Source organism: Prenolepis imparis, unplaced genomic scaffold, assembly GCF_030444845.1.
Source record: "Prenolepis imparis isolate NDT839.2.m4 unplaced genomic scaffold, iyPreImpa1.0 SCAF_15, whole genome shotgun sequence".
NCBI lineage: Eukaryota > Metazoa > Arthropoda > Insecta > Hymenoptera > Formicidae > Prenolepis > Prenolepis imparis.
The window spans coordinates 4944764-4966319 of NW_028141173.1; the positions used below are offsets into that span (position 1 = coordinate 4944764).

The 21556-nt window shown below is 36.1% G+C and overlaps 3 protein-coding genes and 1 long non-coding RNA gene across 7 annotated transcripts in view; 2 read left to right on the forward strand and 2 right to left on the reverse strand.

Annotated features, from left to right (window-relative positions):
- Positions 1-3615, reverse strand: part of L(1)g0289 (plexin domain containing lethal (1) G0289) — a 37014-nt gene extending 33399 nt beyond the window's left edge. Inside the window, exon 1 of the mRNA XM_083055150.1 lies at positions 3091-3615. Within this exon, the coding sequence (XP_082911276.1) occupies positions 3091-3217 (127 nt within the window). The 5' untranslated portion in view covers positions 3218-3615. The remainder of the gene's footprint in view (positions 1-3090) is intronic.
- Positions 3616-3873: 258 nt separating this feature from the next.
- On the forward strand, positions 3874-6978 carry LOC145945901 (uncharacterized). The gene is made up of 4 exons (XR_014426941.1): positions 3874-4045; positions 5011-5227; positions 5594-5975; positions 6850-6978. It is a non-coding gene; the product is annotated as an uncharacterized LOC145945901 (long non-coding RNA).
- On the reverse strand, positions 4767-11673 carry LOC145945900 (cilia- and flagella-associated protein 69-like). Its single transcript, XM_083055153.1, has 11 exons — positions 10408-11673; positions 9469-9904; positions 8961-9201; positions 8414-8714; positions 8056-8219; positions 7823-7974; positions 7456-7660; positions 6895-7202; positions 6432-6646; positions 5616-6047; positions 4767-5196 (listed from the first exon to the last, which is right to left on the reverse strand). The coding sequence occupies exons 1-11, from the start codon at positions 10639-10641 to the stop codon at positions 4999-5001; spliced, it is 2886 nt and encodes a 961-aa protein (XP_082911279.1). The 5' UTR covers positions 10642-11673; the 3' UTR covers positions 4767-4998.
- Stan (protocadherin-like wing polarity protein stan) overlaps positions 9621-21556 on the forward strand; it is a 32914-nt gene continuing 20978 nt past the window's right edge. For 3 of the 4 annotated variants that reach the window (XR_014426939.1, XM_083055139.1, XM_083055137.1), the window contains exon 1: positions 12657-12886. The gene's annotated coding sequence lies outside the window, so the exon portion shown is untranslated. Of the gene's footprint in view, positions 9967-12656; positions 12887-21556 lie in introns of those variants that run through there. The other variant, XM_083055138.1, reaches the window with a different exon arrangement.

The window sequence follows — 21556 nt, forward strand, 5'->3', positions numbered from 1 at the left end:
CATATTACGAGCTAATCCATCGATTTCTGCAAAATACTTTGCCAGCGTATGCATTATGAATGCAGCAGCTTGTTGCACCGTGCAATAATATTCGCGGAATGCGCAGTCGCATCGTCAATTTACCGGCATATCTTTTCCCGTTATCGATTCTCCAACTATAAAATACGTTGCGTTTCGGAGCAAGAAACAATTGTAATAATTGCGTGACAGTTTCATGTTTTTTTTTTTTTTTTTTAACTTGACAAAGAAATAGTCCAATTATTTCTGATCGAACGACTTCGAAAAGGCGAGTAAATAAATGAAGAATTTAATAATAATAATATATACGCACGTGCGATTTTTCTAAAACTTCACATTCGCGAAACGTATTTTCTCCGTCTCTTCAACTTTGCGCTCATAAAGCGTATGTTCTCGTTCGTGACAAAACGGCTTTGTCTATAAATACCAGTTGCCATCTGCGAGCGACAAAATTACGTGCACAACATGCGCAGAACAACATGATTACTGGTGGAAAAAAAGAAGAATTTATTCAAGCTTATGTCTTGACGTCCAGACATTAAATAACGTTTATCAACGCGTAAAAAAAGTGTCAGTAAAAAAACGATGCGACCGCAGAGCCTGTTTTTGCCCTGCCTTGACAATGATTTGACAATTTTTAATTTTAAAACAGTATTTCTGAATAAATTAATTTTTTTTAATTAGCTAAAATTTTATCTAAGCAGGCTTGCGCCTAGAAAGAGAGAACAATTTCATAGTAATTATCATACAAACCCGATAGTGTAAATTTTTATTGCGTTAAGCGAATATTTTAAAAAAATTTTATTTTTTAATAATATTATTATAAAAAATAAATAATATTATAAATACTATTATTTCTTTTTTAATAATACAATATTTTTTTTAATTAAATTAAATTTTTTAATTTCGAACGAAATGGAATTTTGAATTATCCCGAAGAAATTTTAAAATCGTACGTTATAATACGCGACTTAATAACGAATGACATCAACAGACATCAACAGATGATCGCTTGACATTCCGATACAGTGCCAACAATTCCAATAACACCAACAATTCGCCGGAGTTTTTTTTTTAGACGACAATAGTCGTAATTCCTGCGATTCTCGTCGTCTTCTCGATTACGACAATAAAAAGAGAATCTGCACGATTCTGCCCCCCGAGTAAATTGCAGCGATTTTGCATCGTAAAACACTGTATGTGGGGGATGACCCAAGATAACCCTTCCCTCGACAAGGGGGAAAACTGTCACCCACAAATTCTCTGTACCGTTAGCGAAAATCGGAACGATGGGGTCATCACACAAGAGAGTTCCATCTCTCTACATCAATATTGGGACATTTATAATAACAAACAATAATTTTATTCGAGAGAGAGAACGAGAGAGAGAGGGGGAAAAAATACAAAGTATCATTCCTGATTCTTTATCCATATCATTCTTCTAATTAGCGGTCGACGCATTCTAACGACAAGACGATTATGGTGTCGCGTGACGCTCGTAATTTCAATTCGAGAAAAACAGCTCATTAAATCGAAGGGCTCGGGGCAACAGCGTGTTAAGCGACGCGATAGAATAGTATTATTATATACAATTTGAGAGGAGAGAGGAGAAGGCTAATATAGGACGTCTTTTCTCGCAAGGAGATACACAATAAAAAAAATATTAAGATGAGAGAAGCGAAGCGATATCCGGTTAGAAATATCTTTAAGAAAAAAAAAAAATATATCAAGGAGAAAACATTCTTTAATATATTTAAAGAGCTGATTAGTTAGTCTATTCAATCTATATATTAATTAATATAATTAATTTTATATATTAATATATATAATACATTAATTATATATTTTATATACATATTAATATACACTGAGAGAATTTTCTTTTAGAATTTACCTTGAAAATCATGATAATCGTGGGACAATATGGTATGAAAAGAATTTTATGAGAAATTATCTGATTAATATTTATCACAATAAAAATAATAATATCTATCACAATAAAATATAAAACATGTTTGTGATTAATTTTACTAAACTGCATAGTAAAATTAATCAAATATTTTATATTTTATTGTGATAGATATTTTTATTGTGATAAATATTAATCAGAGAAATTCTCATAAAATTCTTTCTATACTATATTGTCCTACAATTATTACGATTTTCAGGGTAAATTCTAAAAGAAAATTCTCTCTGTGTATACATTTATTTATTATACATTAATCATATATTAATTAGATACTAATTATATATATTTTAATATATATTAATTAATAATATTCTGTGATTGTCTATTGATTTACTATTTAATATTTTACGATTATTGTATATGGAATTTTCAAGATGATTGCTGCCTCATTTCATTCCTTAATTTTTCTGCGAAGGAATGAAACATTCTGGCAAACTTTCATCGCTACATAGTCGATCTCATCCCTGCAGACTAGCGTATACAATCGCTCGGCGCCTTCGGCCATGAGCGAGCGAGCGAGCGAGCGAGCGACCTCATTCCGGCGAGACGGGATACGCGCGTTCCTGATCCCGTTGCATCGGTGCAGCTCGACGATGACGACTACGGACGGAGCGTCGTCGGGGAATTGCGTAGTTAGTCGTCCAGAGAGAAAGAGAGAGAGAGACCGAGACCAGATTTCCCGAACGGTCGGACCTTTTTTCTCTTCCTTTCTCTCGATTCCCCCTTCTCTATCTCCCTCTCTCTCTCTCTCTCTCGCTCTCTCTCTCTCTCTCTCTCTCTCTCGCTCTCGCTCTTCAACAACATATCCGTCTCGGATATTCTCTATAATGCTTCGACCTTCCGTTTTCTTTCCCCTTCGCTAGCTAGTGTAAAGGACTTTGTCTCGAAGCTAGAAAGAAACACTACCTCTCTCGCTCGCTCGCTTGTTTCTTTTCTCTTCCTCTCAACATGAACAATCGCCGATCGCCGTCTGCTTCGAGAAGAATACGCTCCGTGATACGCAACAGGTTATCGAAAGGTGTGCGCTCGCACACACACACATACATACATACATATACGTGAATGACATTAGTATACACATAGACAAGACATTGTACACTCACCGTGATGGGCGACCACCGTAAGGGATCCAACCAGGATCGCGCACAGGACGACCAGGAACATCGGGATCCGCATCGGCCTCCGCTGTCCGTCAAAGAAGAAGCACCACCGCTCTTCTTCGCGCGCCATAGCTGCGTCAATGAGGATCTCTCTTCCGCTTTGACGAGGGCTTCACGTGAAACTTTACACGAGCGAAGAGAAACAGGCGACGACGTCGAAGGGCGAAAAAGACCGGGCAGCCGGACAAAGAGGTTCGCGAAGGGAGAAACCGGAGGAGAGGAGAAAGATGGGTTGACTAGAGATTCAAGGAAGAAGGGACCAAGAAAGAAGAGGGACGAGTGCGTCGCCGCGCGAACGAGTAGAGCGGAAACTCTCTTCTCTCGCGCGAATAGAGAGAGAGAAGCGAACGAGACGCTGCTCCGAACAGAAGAAGACTGCTCCGAAAAAAAAAAAACACTGCCGCGCGCGGATGTACGTCGAGACGAACGTAAATAGCGGAGCGGAAGTAACGTGACGCTTTCGCGACGGCGGCGCGCGACACACTGAGGTCCGAACTGACTGAACCTGACGCCAGCGACGCGAGAGATCGAGCGAGAGATCGAGCGAGCGAGAGATCGCGAGAGATCGACAGTCTCGCGTGAAGTTGGAGCTGGTCGGTCGCTCTAAACCGGTACCACCATCGGGCGGATGTACATATACCTCACGGAGTATCGGCGAGGACGACGGCGATGACGGCATTCGCTTGCGACGACATGCTCGCTCTCACTAGCCGCTCGCCCTCGCCGCGTTCGCCAGTCGCTCTCACCCGGACCCCGGACGTCGCGTCGGCGGCGAAGTTATCTAGATTCTAGATCCTTTATCTAGATGAACGCTCTCGCTGCCGGATAACGGAAGAACCGGCTTTTTCGCACGCGAAATTTTAACGGAGCTTCGAATCGAACGTCGAACGATATTTTGGTATGAAAAAATTATTATTTATTTTTATTTAAAAGATAAAAATCAAATGACGGAAAAATGTAATAAGGAATGTTAAATTTTAATGGATAAAATGTAGATGAAATGATATAGGGTATTTTTATGTAAGAATAATAGATTTTTTTCTCGAATCTTTATTTATTTAGAAAATGGACTGATGTTTGTTAGATGAATTATATTATATACTGTCAAAAAAGATGATTTGTTTCAATGTTTTCTTGTCGACAAGGTGGACAACTGCTCTATCGTAGCAAGATAATATTGTTTCGCTTGTAACGAGAACAAGAGAATGTAATTATTACATTCTTTAATTTCGATTATCTTAAGGCTCCTGGCTCCTTTCCGACCATGTCGAAATCGTGACGTCAGAGGCGAGAAAACACACGCTAAAATTTCTTAGATGCCATTTCGAAATAAAAAAATATTTCGATGAAACAGCACTTCAGATGGCTTTAGCACACTCTTAAAAAACCCCGAAAACTATCCTTTCCCCTTTATAATCAATCAACAGCTGTAAAATGTAATATTATGAAGCCCAGTCAAAGTCTGATATCTCGATCATTTTACAGATGTTGATTGATTATAAAGGGAAAAGGATAGTTTTCGGGGGTTTTTAAGAGTGTGCTAAAGCCATCTGAAGTGCTGTTTAATCGAAATATCTTTTCATTAAAAAATGGCATCTAAGAATTTTCAGCGTGTGCTTTCTCGCCTCTGACGTCACAATCCAATATGGCCGCGGTGAGCACCCAGGAGCCTTAATCGGTCAATTAAATTTAAAAATTGCCAACTGCAAAGTTTAAAATTTACAATAAGATGTTTGTACTTTGCAGTTGGCAGTTCTTAAATTTAATCAGCCGATTAAGTTAACCGGAGATGGTGAAACTGGTCCTTATATCTTTTTTTATCGAATAGTTTAGAACGTATAAATATAGAAATTATCGATTTAGGGTCTCGATAAGGTACTCTTTCGCGAGCTGACATCCATAAAAGTGAGATTCACCGGAAACAGCGTCGAAGGAGGAAAAGATTTCTTCGCGGAATGAATCGGGAGGTGAAACCGGAAGTAACTCCGCGAAGTCTCTTGATTCCCACAGATGCGAGCTGTCGATTGATTGATGTTGTCCGAGAATAACCTAAAAAGGAATAGCGCGCGATAAAAAATAAGTAAGTCTGAATAAGAAAATTAAATTACTTGTACATGTTCTCGTAATTATATATATATTTTTTAATTCAAAAGAATTAATTCAGATAAAGCAAATATCGAAAATATAATATAAATATATCATCCTCTAGCATATAATTTACTTCGTTAAAAACGCTCTAAACATTAAATGTGACAGAATTTTATGGAAAATCTATTCCAAGTAAAAATAGAAAATTAAAATGAAAATCTAAAGAATATTTTATATGACCACTGATATAATTAATACTAATACTTCTGCCAAATCAAAAGTTAAAATTTAAAGAATCTATTTTATACAACCACTGATATAATTGTATTTAGAATTAATACTTCTATCTCTCGTGCAGTGATTTATTTTCGGAATTTTACCGTGACGTTTGTTTTCTCCGAAAACGTCCGGTGACATCGTTCGACGTCGGCTTCGTGCGGAAATGACAAGGCAGCGTTAACTTGTCGCCTCTGCCGATCCTTCTTACGCAGCATGTACGATCGATCGGTCGTCCGGCGAATACGATCGACCTCGTTCAACGCGTCCAAGGACGGCGCCAGCTTGGAGTCGCGTATCCTCACGAGTTCGTCCATCTCCGCGATCTCATCCGCATGCTTGACGGCCGCGATCAGCTTCTTCTGGCGCTCCTCGATTAATATACCCCAGGAACGATGCCACTGCACCATGTGAGCGATTAGATGCGCGTCCACGATTAACGGCGTGACTCCTGCATGCTCCAGGTATCTATTGAGCTCCGTCCACATTTGACCCAGCTTCAGTCGTAAATACATGTCGACGCAACATAAAGTTACCTGAAAAAAATTAAGGAACTTAAGTATTTAGATACAGTGGATTGAATAAGGATGTAACATTACTGTAATTAAAAATCGAAAATGGGCGACTCGTATTTTAAACATTAAAATTGCAAAATTTGACAGCTTTACGGAGAAACTATTTCATGTAAAAATTAAAATCAAATTAAAATTTAAGAATCTATTTTATATGATCACTCATTACTGATTTTAATTAATATTAATACTTCTATCTCTCTTATTATAAATTTATCTGCTATTTTATCTTTATTCGCTCGGTGATTTATTTAATGCGAATTAATTTGACATTATTGTTTTTATTTTTTTTTTAATATTTAAAAAACAAGTCTTTGTCTAATCATCGATATATATACTTAATCTTACGCGATCTTTTATTGGCAACTCGTGGAGCAGAATCTTGTAATGTTTCTTGGCAATTTCGTATCTATCGTCATCTCTCTTGATGATTTTTAGAATACTAAAAATCTTTGATCTCACTGAACCAATCATGTCTATTATAGTGGGACTGGCATCTGCCGTAAGCTCTGAATGATAAGTATCTATCCATTGCTTAGTGCCCATTTGAGGTAATTCAATATCTGAAATTGCAAAAGCAAGAATTAATTTAATCTATAGTTGTAAAAGTATAAGAGAAACTTTGTTTCTTATTTATAATTCTTGCAAAAATATATTTAAAAATTCTAAATTTGTGCACTTTAGTGCACACAAAGTTTAAAGGAAGGAGATTAAATTAATTAATTCTTAATTAATTAATAAGTTAAATTAATTTAATTCTTTGCAGAGAATTTCGCGCCAAGGTGTGACCTTTTAATTTGCGAAATTGTACCTGTTATCGAGCCATTGGCGCGTCTTTTGATGCCGATCCTATCCTCCTCTTCTCGCCAAACGATCGCGAGCAAGGACATTAGTCCCATCTTCTTATCAGCGCCTCTCCAAGTACAGAGACACGGCCCGCAGAAGGTGCAATCGCACATGTCGGTGAGTGCACCGAGATATAAACATCTCACGGGATAGCTTGCGATCTCGACGATGTCCAGCATGGAATACAATCCGCCACTCTTTAGGAAAATCTGAAGATTCGCGGGACATCGTGCCACGCATTCCCAAACGTAAGAGCCTATCGCTAACAAAAGTCTGTCCGAAAAAGAAAATATAACGAGAAATTTATTTATATTTCATCTTTTTTCTTTTACTTTTTATTTTACTGTATTTTAATATTAAAAACTTTTAATTTTATTTTATATAATTCTTTTAATTTGATTGTTTTTTTAATTCGACAATGTTTATAAAATATTATTTTAGCAAAGTGTGCATCTCATAATTCAATTGTTGGACATTAGCATAAAAAGACAAAATATTTATATGTAAATTGCATGCTAAGTATTACCGTTGGTCCACTTGGAAAGTTTCGTTTTCTTTATACAAACACTTTGCGAAGATTTCCATGACAAAATCAATGCTTCGCTTTCCATACATCTGCTGAACAGATGTCTGTTTTTTCATGAGATTCTCTAAAGCGATCAGCAGTAACATCAAGATTCGTTGCCTCATCATTGTGAACTTGTTTAAATTCAGTATATTATTAATTAATCCTGAAATCCAGAAAAGAAAAAAAATATATGTATAAATTCTTTTGACTTTTTACAGTAAATCTTTAATGAAATAATATTTCATATAATATTTCATTAAAGATTACTGTAAAAAGTTGAAAGAATTTTTCTGACAATTATATAATAAAATATGTTATATCTTACTAATTAACAACGGTATCATTTCCAGTCTCCGGAAGTCCTCCAGTAAAAGAGCTTCGTCTTGCAGAGTTATCGAGCAGATTGTTCTCATAACAACCATCGCAAGGTGCTCGTCGAATTCCGTATTCAAAACTCGATCAAGCATCGCGAATAATCTACAGGTACAGAAATCTATAATTTATTTTAATTTGTACTAAATTTCCGCTCATTTTTTACTTTTATTTTTTCTTTTTTACGTGAGTGTGCTTTTGCATTTTACAAATTCTGCCTTCATTCGTGGCGCTAACAATGACAAGATATACAACGCGTGCTCCAAAAGGATCAACGATATTTTTTTACTGTTCATGCAAGCTTTAATGATCCGAAGGACAACCGGCATAATCGTCATTTTCTTCATCACCTAACAGATTGAAAAGCTTTCTATCAATCTCTCGAAATTTACAAATAACTAATGTTTTCTAAACTTTTAAAGTTAATTTTAGAGAAAGATAATATTATGACATAATAAACTTTAACAAAATAATTTTTATCGTATTTACTCTGTATATCTTGTTTATTATAAAATCATTTAAAAAATTGATAAGGCCAACTTACGAAAACATAAATATCGATATCGGCGAGATAAGCGATGATCATCAGCAGGATTCTCTTGAAAAAGAAATCCTCGTCACTGTCGGATAACTTGACAACCCCCGTCCATATCTTAATAGTGCCAGATTCGATCGCGGATAAAAGATCGATGATATCTTCCGCGATACCGCTGCTGATGAGATTCCACGATGGCAAAGCTACGATCCCAGCGAGGATCAAAGCGGCGATATCGTTTCTGATTTTCAAATTTACGGCGCAATATTGGCCGTAAAATATCTGCCGCTTGAAAGAGTATCTTAAGCCCCTGTACTGCGTCAAAAATCATAAATTTCATACCCGCGAAATGAATATACAAATAATATATATCTCTGAACGATAAAAAAATAATATATCTTTTTATTTCTTAAAGCTTGGATATCATTTATTAATTATCTTTAACATCTAAATAATTAATAAATAATATCCAAATTTTAAGGAAAATTAAAAATGTACTTTATAGTTAGATTTATTATATTTTAATTTATTTATTACTCTTATAAATAAATAATACCACATGGCGCATTGCTTGGGCGAAGGGAGATTCTTCAGGTTCTCCGGCAGCTTTTTCGGAGGTAACACCGATCTCATGAGACTCCACAACAATTTCATTTTCAGGAGCATGGTGTCCCTAGAATATTCCTCTCCTTCGATCGGCAAGTCTAGAGGTTTGGTACAGTGCAGCTGCGTCGCGTAAGGAAGATCCATTCTGGTGAGTAGCGTATTCAGTATGCCGGCTTCCAGCATTCTGTAACCTTTATTTGGAAATCATTCAAATTTATTTGTTGGAATAACATTTGAATAAATTAGACGATTAATAGGGGAGCAAATATCGTAATATGCTAAAATGTTGTTGCGTCAGAAAATTGTTTCATCCTCGGTAATGAAAGGCTTGATGTTGTCCAAAAAGTTTTTCTTACAATCGATATGTTTAAAATTAATTAAATTATTAAATTACGAGCATTGAATTTATAATAATATATTTTTTACAATTTTTTTTATTCGATTTTTTAATTACTCACAGCATTGAGAAGAGACCGAGGCGAGCATGAAGATCAATTCCAAGATCTTCGGGTATATTCTCGTCAACGCAGCCTCCAGCAATTGCACGATGATGATCGGCAATTTGGAATTCTCCATAGCGCGTCGACGAAGATCCAACTTCATCGCCGCGACATGCGTCACTTTCGCTCGTCCGATTAATAAGCAATCGAGAGCCTCGCGGATCAGCTGAATATCTTCTTCGTTGGGCAAGATAATCAGGAGATATCCCAGTGTTGTGAAATAGTGCTCCATTATGGCGAAGCTGACGAGACTCTCGGAAGTACGTTCCAGCAGAGGCGGTCGATTGCATAAGCGCAGCATCCGGTCCAGATGCACTCGATAGTCATTGACTTCTCTGGACTTCCAGGCTAGAAATTCTAGCACCTTCATTACGGCCGGCAGATGTTTGACTGGCTGAAAGATGTCTTTAAGGAAGGCGCACTTGAAAACGCTCGAGAAACGTCGGAAGAATCGAGGTATGTAGCGCAAGCGAATAAATTCATTTCACTGTGACGAATGAAAAAACGAGAGCAATACTGCAACAAGAAATTTTCGCTAAATCTCCCCATTTAAATTTGAATGGTATCTTCATTGAAAGATTTCATTAAAAGGTATCTTTTTATGACGAAAAAGATATCGCATCGTATAATTAAAGATATCATTAAACGATATCTTTTAATAAATATGTCATTCGATTAATTTAAAATCTTAAAAATATAATTAACTACACATTTCTATACCTTATATTTACTTACAATTATTCTTGAAACTATAATCTTACACACATTTTTTAATTGCATAAAGCGAGTGCAATATTGACGTGCATTTTCTTTTTTTAATAAGATAGAAAAACTTGATAATTTTTGCCTTTTTTTATACTTTTCAATACATCGATAGATAAATAGATGAAAGGATACGTAGCCGTTGTCGCCGATCTCGCGTAGATAATGGCACAAGAGTCGCGATATCCGCTCGACATGATCGCTGGTGACAGGATCCGACACGAGTTGTCGCAATTTCTCTATCGTGCGATTTGCATCTACTTCTTGACATTTTTCCGCGTCTCTCGAGTGCGGTTCGGGACAGCCGCAGATTACGTATCTCGGACAGACGGATTCCCGGACGGGACGACGACGATTCGGCTGGTCCATTTCGGCTCGAGATTATTCACAGACGATCTGTGAATTACAAATTACGTGGTGACAGCCGATTTTTCTCCCCCCGGGGCGTTAATTCTCGATAATAAATTAACTTCGCGTCATACGTGTCTTGTTCCACTCGCGAGATTCCGTGACCGACGTCGATTCCGGTTCTTCAACTTGATATCCTATCGGTTAATTAAGACGACTCGAGTTTCTCTCTCTCTCTCTCTCTCTCTCTCTTGACGACGAGAGTTGTTAAAAAGAAAAAGATTCGGACCGGTAACACGTGTTTAACGATTAATGACGATCGATGCTCGCGGATAATTGCACTTTCACTTCAACTATCAGAAGATTTATTCTATCCTTTGGATTTTAATTTTCATAGGTAGATTAAGACGGTGAAAAAATGTTTTAGATTGTTAATTAATATATTTTAATTCTTCTTTATATTATAAACCGATACTATTAACGCGTTTTAACTTGAAACTTGCCAGGATGCTTCAGAAAAAATTCTAGTTTTCTTAAAATTATTTTTTATATAATATAATACATAATATATATATTTCTTATATATGTATATACAAAAGAATACAAATAATACCATTGTCCACGAGCTGGCGCGCCCTGTGCGTCGACGCGTCAACTCAGAAGGAGATGACAAAGGCCGTTCCTTTCTCTTTTAAAAATTGATTCAAGTCAATCCTCTCACGATTACGTAAGTCGACCATTATTGAAACCCGAAATATAAAATACGCTCTTGCGAATTCACGTTTGTTCCCTCACACAATCGATATTTCTAATTTCAAAATTGTTTCCCCAGTCTTAAGAAACAAACGGGAAGACCGACATGTGTCTAAAAAACGGCAGGTGTCTTCACATACACACATACACACAAATACACACATAGGCGGATAATAGAATTCACTTATATAGGGTGCCACAAAATTACAGACACGCAAACTTTATTCGAAGATTTTTTCGATCAATTTAAAGGAAAAGTTTCATGAAACATTGTTCTTCTTATATCTTCTTAATTTTCTAATTAAATACCTTGACAGTTAAATCTCGATTTCATTCTCTAATGCGATTTGATTCGTTTCATCTTCATCGCGACGTATCACTGATTGGAGTCGACTAGACGCAACGAACAGGTAGTCGTCCTCCGGCGGTTACGATCGCGTCTTGACGCACAAACGCATATACATACATACATACATATATACGCACACGTATGCAAGTGAATAAACGCGCACGCAGGGCCGACGTTAAAATTGGGCTGCATCAGATTCACGATGAGAAAATTATTGATCTCGCGCAGAAGAAAATTAATTATTATTTAATTAAGTCAGACTATAGCTGTAACTTCATAATTATTCGATATAATTAGATGCAATATATATAATTTGATGTCTATAAATGGATAATTACATTAGGATTAATAGATTAAAATATATTAAGATTAACTCAATCGTATACAAAATTAATTACAAATATGAAATTGATTGATATGTTGTAAAAGTTTCATAAAACTTTTTAATATATAATGAGGAGAGAGAGAAAGAGAGACAATAGACAGCATGAGCATATAAACACAAATTTTTTTATGACTTGTATATCTTTAAAAGAATACAAATGATATATCTTTATCTAATATAAACGTTCTAAAGAAACATTTCAAGAATTATTATATAATTATACATGTATTTAATTATATATAGTTAATTATATATATTATTATATATATTTTATTATATATATTATATATATTATATATTATATATAATACTATGTTATTACTATATTATTATTAATTATGCATACAGAAATCATTGAAAAAATCCAAGATAGATTAAACAAAAAGGGTTCGAAATGTCACATGTACGTCACCGTCCGCGTACAGGTGTGAGCGCGCGCACGCGCGCGGCGCGACTGCTCACGTGCGAGTGTAGTCGAGCGAGCGTCGCGCACGTGTGATAGCGAGCGACGCGCACGTGTGGTGGCGCGCGATCGGCGGCGGCGGCGCGGCGGCTCCAGTCGCGACGCCGACGTGAGGCGGTGCGTTTCGCGTGAGCGTAGCGCGAATTTTCAGTCATTTTTTATTTCGCGCGAAGAGCAGCTCGCGCTCCGTTTCGCGATAGTTAGATAGATCGTGCCGGAGTGTGACACGCATCGAGATCAATTGTGTGATATCGTGGATTCGCGAAAGAGAGAGAGAGAGATGTGACGGATTTTCGACGGCGACCTTGGCAAAACGGTGAGTGACCTCTGCGACCGCGGTTCTTCTTCTTCCTCTTGCGAAGCATGCGAAGCTTCTTCTTCGTCTTTTTCTTGCGCTCCTTCTCCCCTCGAGCGGCCGCTTTCCCACGGGAAAAGCGATGCTTTTAATTACCGCCGACGATGTGCCGGATAACCTATCCTCGTTATCCGGTCGCGAAAGAGTCTCTTTCCCGCGCGGCTTCTCTTGTCGATGAGAAAAAACGCGCGCGCGATGTCAATCGATATATATTTTCGCTGTGTATCAATCAGAATTCTGAGAGGCGGGCTTTAAAAATACTATAAACTTTTAAAGATGCAAATTGCGTCAGGAGAAAATGTGCGAGAAACTTAACCTGTCTTTTATAAATTATGAAAAATAGAGATAGAACAATTTGGTAAGGTTATGTTGAAACTTCTCTCTCCATCTTGTTGGAGCTCTTGTTTATATTGTTATTTTCGCTATTTCAACAATTTGAATTTGAATGACAGGTACAAATGCATTATTATCATGTTCTAGTTAAAGAAAGAAGTTAAAAATTAAAAATATAATTAAGTAAAGAAAAAAATGTAATTATTAAAGATTATTTTTTGCTAGATAAATGCTTAGGAAAAAAAGCGAAGAAGTTTATCTCATTTCGCTCTCACAAATCATTATATACAAAGTAAAAAGAAATTTAATGATACATATAATTTTCTATTATTAAGTTATTATCATTTAGAAAAAAATAATTTTTTTTATGCACGTATAATTATCTGGTTACATTTATCTTGACAAACAAAACATGATCTCGAAAAAAATACTTTACTTACACAAATCTTCGATATTTAAATCACGCTTTATCTCCAAATAATCTTAAAATATCCAAGATGTAATATAAAATAAGTAAAATCAAAATAAATATGTGTGCAGTATAAAATATGAGTTATCTCTATCAGAAAGAATTATCTAAATATATCTAATCTATGTGTTATCTAAAAGAGATAATTCTAAAACAAATTCTCTAATAGTATATTCTCATTTACACTTGAAAAAAATAAAAATCTGAAAGTATTAAAGATTCTTTAGATTATAATTAACATAAAATATTATAATAAATTTTTAACAAAATTATATTAGTATCTCTATTCAACTCTCGCGCGTATAAAATCTTCATGAATCATAGATTTTACTTAATCTTTAATCTGAGCGATAAAAAATAGCGATGCATTTAATGAGATATATCGCTGATTTTTCTCAGAATGGATCTTAATAAAAAAAATTAGTTTATCCTTTAATATTAAGCTACATTGTATTTAAAAAGTTACAAACTATCGACTTACTCCGACTTTTTGCCTCGCCGTCCCTTTAATTAAACCGAAATCTCCTCTGAATTTCGAAAAAAGAGAGAAAAAAAGCGTTTTTTCGCCTTGAGAAAAGACACGCGTTCCCGAGGGAAATTCGACTCCAGGGGAAGACTGAAACGAAAAGGGTGCTCTATAACGAAAGCGTCACGGGAGAAAGTCTGCCGATACGACACGCGTTGCGACGCGTGCGTTCCTCGGGCGAGCGAATCAATATTTGGTGGGTAGGCGTCCGCGTCCCGACGTCGAGGCCGACGGAACGTGAGTCACTCACCCCTTGTTCGAGGAAGAGAGAGAAAACGAACGAAGCGAAAGGGGGCGGCTGCTGACCTCTCTCTTTCTCGCCCCCTTTTATCTCGCATCGCGGCGTCCGACGCGGCCCTCGTTACGAAAGTTTCGTCGATTCTCAGATCCCCGAGAAAGAAATCTTTTATACTCTTTATACTTTTTTTTAAATTTTATTTTTAACTTGTATTTTATACAATTTGACAGCCGTCTCTTTTTTCTGAAAAGATTCATTTCAATGATTATATTTATTTATTTATTTACTTTTTAATTCATTAATTTGTTAATTATATTTGTATTTATATAATATTTATCCATTTATTAATTTATTCATTGATTACATTTTTTAATTGTGGTACATTTATATTTTCGATTTTTATTTTACGTAAGAAACAAGAAAATTAAAGAAATCTGTTATCTTGACAGAAATAATAGGGTACAGGACATAATTTACATAATTGACATAATTAATATACATATAGTAAACTTTGTCTGTCGAAATAGACTTTACTATAATAGAGTTCTGATTTAAATCTATATATATAATATCTTGCATTGCTAAATTCTATATACATGTATTCCGATATTAATTTATTGATTATATTTTTTAATTATTGTTTTTTTTTTAATTATTGGTTACATTTTTTATTTTATTGATTATATTTTTAATTATTGCGATACACACACATTTATATTTCTAACTTTTATTTTATGTAAGAAACAAGAAGCAGATAAAAGTCTGTTATCTTATAGGAATAATAAGGAACAGGATATAATTGACATGATTAATATGTAGCAAACTTTGTTTCTCGATTAATTCGAAATAGACTTTACTTTAATAGAGTTTTGATTTAAATCTATGTGCATAAGATATCTCGCATTGCTAAATTCTACTTGAATTATATATATTGAAAAGTTGTTAGACAAAGAAATAATATTTTTTTAAAATATTTTCTTTGAAGGAACAAAAATCGATTTCAAAGAGATATATATCTTAATATATGTATATACACAGAGAGAATTTTCTCTTAGAATTTACCTTGAAAATCATGGTAATCGTGGGACAATATGATATGGAAAGAATTTTAAAAATATGTTTGATTAATTTTACTCTACTTTTAGTAAATTTTACTATACTTTTAGTAAAATAAATCAAACATATTTTATATTTTATTGTGATAGATATTATTTTTTATTGTGATAAATATTAACCAAAGAAATTTTCATAAAATTCTTTTTGTACCATAATTGCCACCCACGATTACCCATGATTTTCAGGGTAAAAAATTCTAAGAGAAAATTCTCTGTGTACATACATATATTCTGATCTTAAATCCATTATTTTTTCGTCGGATTTCGTCACGTTACACCGCGGATTGATCCGCCTGTCTTTAATTAAGACACTGTCGTCGGATTTTCGTTTTCCCCGGTCCAGTCGGCTGTTAAAAGAAGTGGACGACGTTAATTTACGAGCAGGGTACGCGCGCAAGAGCGTGAAGCTTATAATACGCATCCAAGTAAACCCGTCGACGCGAGGGGACGCGCACGGATACTCACGGTGGGAACAGGTTCCATAAAATCAAGGGCTCTCTTCCGTGGAATCCTTATCCACGCCCGGCATCTTATTCCTCGCGATACGCGCTTTGGGAACCCGCGATCCTCCCGAGATACGGATCGAAATATCGTACGTATACATAGTAAATCTCGGTATATAGATCTTGCTGATCCAACCGGAAAATATCATCGGCCTTTTTAATAGATGGCGATAACAAAAAAAACAACCAATTTCTCTCTGCCTTCGAAGAAAATAATATATAAATTCTTCCGCAGTCATATACTTTATCTGGATAATCTGGATCTATACATAAATTCCAATTAATTTCCAATTCCAATAAGTTTGATTACGAGAAGAGATGGAAATATTTTTGTGCATAAATAAGTGAATTTTTTTCACGAGTAATTATATATTTAAAAAATAATTCGATACGCATTTTTGGGGGGGTAAAATAATGTGAAAATAAATAAGAACCGCCTAAGTGCTACTCCAATCGTGATCGATGCGTGTTTCTCGAGAGACACTCTATACCCAGGTAAATCCGCAATGACGTGCCTATTTTCTACATATCCGAGCTACCTAAGAAGCAAACGGAATCTTTTCTCTTTGTCTCCCTTTTCCTCGACCTCACCGTTACGCGAATATGCGTTTTGCGTTCGCGCATAACGGTTCGCGCATTGTGAAAGAAATAATAAGGAGATCTCTCCGCGAATATTATTCGCGTCGTCGTCGTCATTTGTTGGTGAAGAGGAAGGCGACTCCTCGATCGCGTCGTTCCTTTTCATCTAGCACTACCCTTTTTCTCCGTTTCTTTGTCTCTCTCATCTTCTAGTCCCTGATCCGATGAGCGAAGCAACGCTTAGCTGTGTCGGCGAGTTAGCTTCGCTGCTGGAAGCCGAATGAGCGCAGCTGGAAAATCCCCGATGAGACGCGATTCTGCCTTAATTAAGGCCGCAAAGTGATTCCGAAGTGATTTAGGTATCGTCGCAGTTAATTTCGAAAAAATGAATTGCGAAAAATATTTAAATAGTTTAACTCTTTTGTCAATGCATAATTTTTCACCTTTTTACCATCAATGTATATAGATACCCGGGTACCAATTGCCTGTTGTTTTTAATACATTGACCGTGATAATTTTTTTTGGTAGCAGCTGCTAGACATCGAACGTATTCTTTCCCGTTATATTTTATAAGAGGTTCCCGAATACAAAGGCTCTTTATATTTTGTTTCGAGCGGAGAAAAGTGCCGACACGTTTTTAACACTTAAAGTTACCTCGGATATCCAGAAATTCGTTCATTGACAGAAGAGTTTAGTTAATACAAATTTATTCGAAATATATCTTTGGACGCGACGATTTGGTGATAAATTACTCAACGTGTAAGAAATGAAAAGGGGCGATTAACATTGATTTACACGATTCAACAGATTAAATAATGACGCAAGTGCCGCATTTGATACGCCAACACGCTCGATCGCGTGACTCTCCTTTTTTCTCTCTCTCCTTCTCTCGGGAAAATTTCTTTATTTTTTTCTCTTGCTTTCTTTTTCTCGTAAATTTCCTAATGAATGAAAGATAAAATCCAAGAAGATTCACGTATTTCTACAGAATTTTAAGATGTATCGAGTGCGACTTTCAAACCTGTCACACACTTTTTCTTCTCTTTTTTTTTCTCGGCACTACATATTTTATATATACATATATAATATTTATGATCTATATACAATATATAAATATATATAATATAATATTCACAATTATATACACTGGAGAGATTAAAATTTACCCTGAAAATCATGGTATAATCTAAAAATGACAATATAGTATGTAAAGAATTTCTCTGATTAATATTTATCAAAAATAATAATAAAAATAATAATATCTATCACAATAAAATATAAAATATGTTTGATTAATTTTACCGTGCAGTTTAGTAAAATTAATCAAACATGTTATATTTTAGTGTGTAGATATTATTTTTATTGTGATAAATATTAATCAGAGAAATTCTCATAAAATTCTTTCCATACCATATTGTCCCACGATATGATTTTCATAGGGTAAATTCTAAGAGAAAATTCTCTCTGTATAGAACTCCGGTATCATTTAAAACCAACATGCATTAAACTCTCCGATATCATTTAAAACCAACGTGCATTAAACTCTCCGAGGCAAATTCCGGAAAACTAATATATGCATTCCGATGCACAATGCTTGACACGCGAGTGGCGCGTCAAGTGCAGCAGCGCGTCGGATTATGCGATGCCTCCGAGAGACGTCCACCTTTTTTTCCTCTTCAGCATCGCTTCTCTTCTAACGCTTCGCTCCATTCGCTCGCGTAAACTCGCTCGTTCGCTCTCGCTCGAGGAGGACCCTCGTCGAAAGAATGGAAATCCTCCAGGGATCCTTCTTCCTCCCCCTTTCCCCCCTTTCCTCCTCATCTCCTCGCGTCTCCTCGTCGCAACCTTGAGCGAGAACCGCGTACCTACACCGGTTATTGTAATAGCCGCACGGCTGGACCGTCCCTCGCGTGTTCGCGTTTATCGGACCAGCTCTGGTGGTTGCAGAAGAAAGTTAGCAGGAGAAGAAAAACAGAGAGAAAGAAAGACAGAGAAAGAAAGACAGAGAAAGAAAGAAAGGAGAGAAGGGCAAACGAACGAGATGAAGAAGAGGGAAGAGAGTCGCTGACACCAGGAGGAGGACGGCCCCTGGCGATTCATCAGAGTCGCCCGGGACTTTTTTTTTCGTCGAAATAATCACCGGGCCGATTTTTACCGATCCTTGCCTGCCTGCTCGACCTCCTCTTCTCCTCTCTCTCTCTCTCTCCCTGTTTCTCGCATATACGTAACAATAATGAGATGCGGCCCGAACGAAGGCTTCGCCTTGTACTCGCGTTCACCACGGCAAGGTATATTACAAGGTATTGAGACGAAATTTCTCGACTCCTGGAGGACAAGCGCGTTCGTGTCTTTCGCGGGAATAGTATATCGTTAATCGAGGAACGCGAGATATGCGCGAAAGAGGAGGTTGTTCCTCCGAGAGAGGATACGCGTCGCATTCCTTAGTGAATGATGGGGAAGAGGAGAAGGGGGCATTCCGATCCATAAATCTGTGATCATGAATCGTTCGATGAATTTCCGTCGAACGTTTAGCAGCGATATCGGATGTGGCGAACTGTATTTTATTATCTTTCCCTCCCTCTCTCCTCTTTCTCTTTTTCTTTTCTTCTTTTCTCTCGTGTAACGGAATGGGAACTGATTCCTTCGGAGTCATAGAGACAGCGGGGTTTCTCTACCATGGTTCTCTCGTATACTGGCTGTTTGTACGTTCTCAGTTTCAGATACGTACAAATAGATGATTTGTATTCTCTGCAGGGTGTCTATCGTATATTTAGGATGATGCTTTAAAAAGCTATCTTGATCATCTTCGTTCGATAAGCCCCTACGAAAAGTGGGTCTTGGAAAAAGCGGCGACGCGAAAATGGAGCTTCGGTTTTATTCGCGCGCGAATAAGCACTCGCGAGTCTCGCGTTTTACCGAAACTGATTGTCGTTATCGTAATGACCGGAACTATTTCTAAAAATTATCAAGAACTCTTCCTGGTTCTAAATAACTCAGAACTGTTAACAGAACTATGATAGCATAACATAGGGGTGCCAACTTCACACACCCAAAAATTTGGGTATTATAAAGCAGTGTTTTATAAATAACTAATTAAAAAATGACGATAAAATTTTCAGAGAAGATTCGAACGGAGGTTCGACAGTTTTCAATATTTAGAAAAAAAAGACTCATTTAAAATAATTGTTTTGATAAAATATGTCTCAAAGTTATATATAAGAGGAGTTAAAATTAAATTAGGAATAAAATACTTCAAAGATACTAATTCAATTTATAGATTTTGTAATAAAAATTTAATAGAAAGAGAGATTGAAATTAAAATAGGAATAAAATACTTCGAAGATCCTAAAACTTATAGATTTTGTAATAAATAATAAAATACTTATTTGTATTTATAAATTTCGTGATAAAAGTCTACTTAATTTCGAGAAGAAGTCCTATAGTAAAAGTTTAGCAATTGTAAAGCGGTGTTTTATAAACATATCTAATTAAAAAATGAATAAAATTTTCAGAGAACCGGAGATTCTATAATTTTCAATATTTAGAAAAAAGACTTATTTAAAATAAATCTGTTTTTATAAAATGTATCTCGAAGTTTGATTTAATAGAAAGAGAGATTGAAATTAAAATAGAAATAAAATACTTCGAAGATCCTAAAACTTATAGATTTTCGTATAATAAATATTTACTTAATTTCGAGAGGGAGCCGATTAGAGAACGATGTCGAAATCTTTTATGGGCTCTTATATAGTAGCCGAGTAATCCCCGGTAGTCTTCGGAGACTTCGACAATCGCATAAACGTCCGTAAAGATGGTCACCCGCGCTTATACGTCTCTATTAAAGCAGTGAAATTGCGCCGTTTCTTCCGTCAGTAGTATCCTCGAGATAACAGGTTTGTGGTGTTGATTCACCGAAAACAGGCGTTTCGGAGGGGCCCGTCGAGGGGCCCCGGAAAGGGGCCCGCGAGGAAAAGACGCGCGAGATAATTGTCGGGACCGGATTCCACGACGAGAGTCTCCCCTCCCAAGATAATTAATAGTTCCAACAGTGGACCAGTCAGTTTCATTTGATAGCGAAACGGCACGTCCTTCGAAGGGGCGACCTGAAAAAAAAACCTGCCCTCGCGATAATTAAGATAATTTTGCGCGCACATTTTTTACACCGGAGAAATCGCGTTCCTCGCTTATCTTAAGAATAATTTATTCGGAGTAAGATAATTTATTCATCGGAGTGACTTTATTTTTGATCGAGAAAATATCGAATTATGTATATAACAAATAAACGGGATCCCTCATTGATATATAACTATTAGACTTTAAAATTAGATAAGAGGAGCGAATGATCGAAATATAACTCTAAAAGCGAGAAATTTCCGTACCTTAATATCTCACGGAGATAACATTATCGAGGAGCCTTTCGCCGAAACACTTCTCAGAGATGCGTCTGTGAAGGCTTCGAAAATCGAGCGGAAAAATTATAATGTCACGCAGGATAAATGAACGATAATGATGCTGGTGCAGGCAACCATCATTATAAAATTTAGATTTAGATAAACAAGACTTTTATAACGTATTACGGTTTTATCTCCCTTCTCTTGTCGCTCTCGGTAAGAAAATTTGTTTTATCTGAATAATACAGTTAATTCTGATAATTTTTTTTATCTTTGGTGCAACAAACTTATCTTAAAATCCTCTTATTTAACTTGAACGTTTCAGTCGAACAAAGAAGATTTTAAGATAAGTTTTCGTTGCACCTGCTTTCTGTGCCTGACTCACAGCCCAATTTGCATCTGAATTTTTCCATTTAGATATATTTTTTATATATATAAGTATTATATTTTTATATTTTTTAAATATATATTTTTTAT

What these genes read in the sequence shown, in the direction of transcription:
- LOC145945900 (XM_083055153.1), bottom strand. Translation starts at nt 10,641, where the DNA reads ATGGACCAGCCGAATCGTCGTCGTCCCGTCCGGGAATCCGTCTGTCCG. An exon ending in AATGATACCGTTGTTAATTA is followed by an intron (nt 7,661 to 7,822) that starts GTAAGATATAAC and finishes TCTGGATTTCAG; the next exon opens with GATTAATTAATAATATACTG. An exon ending in AGTTGCCAATAAAAGATCGC is followed by an intron (nt 6,048 to 6,431) that starts GTAAGATTAAGT and finishes AATTTTTTTCAG; the next exon opens with GTAACTTTATGTTGCGTCGA.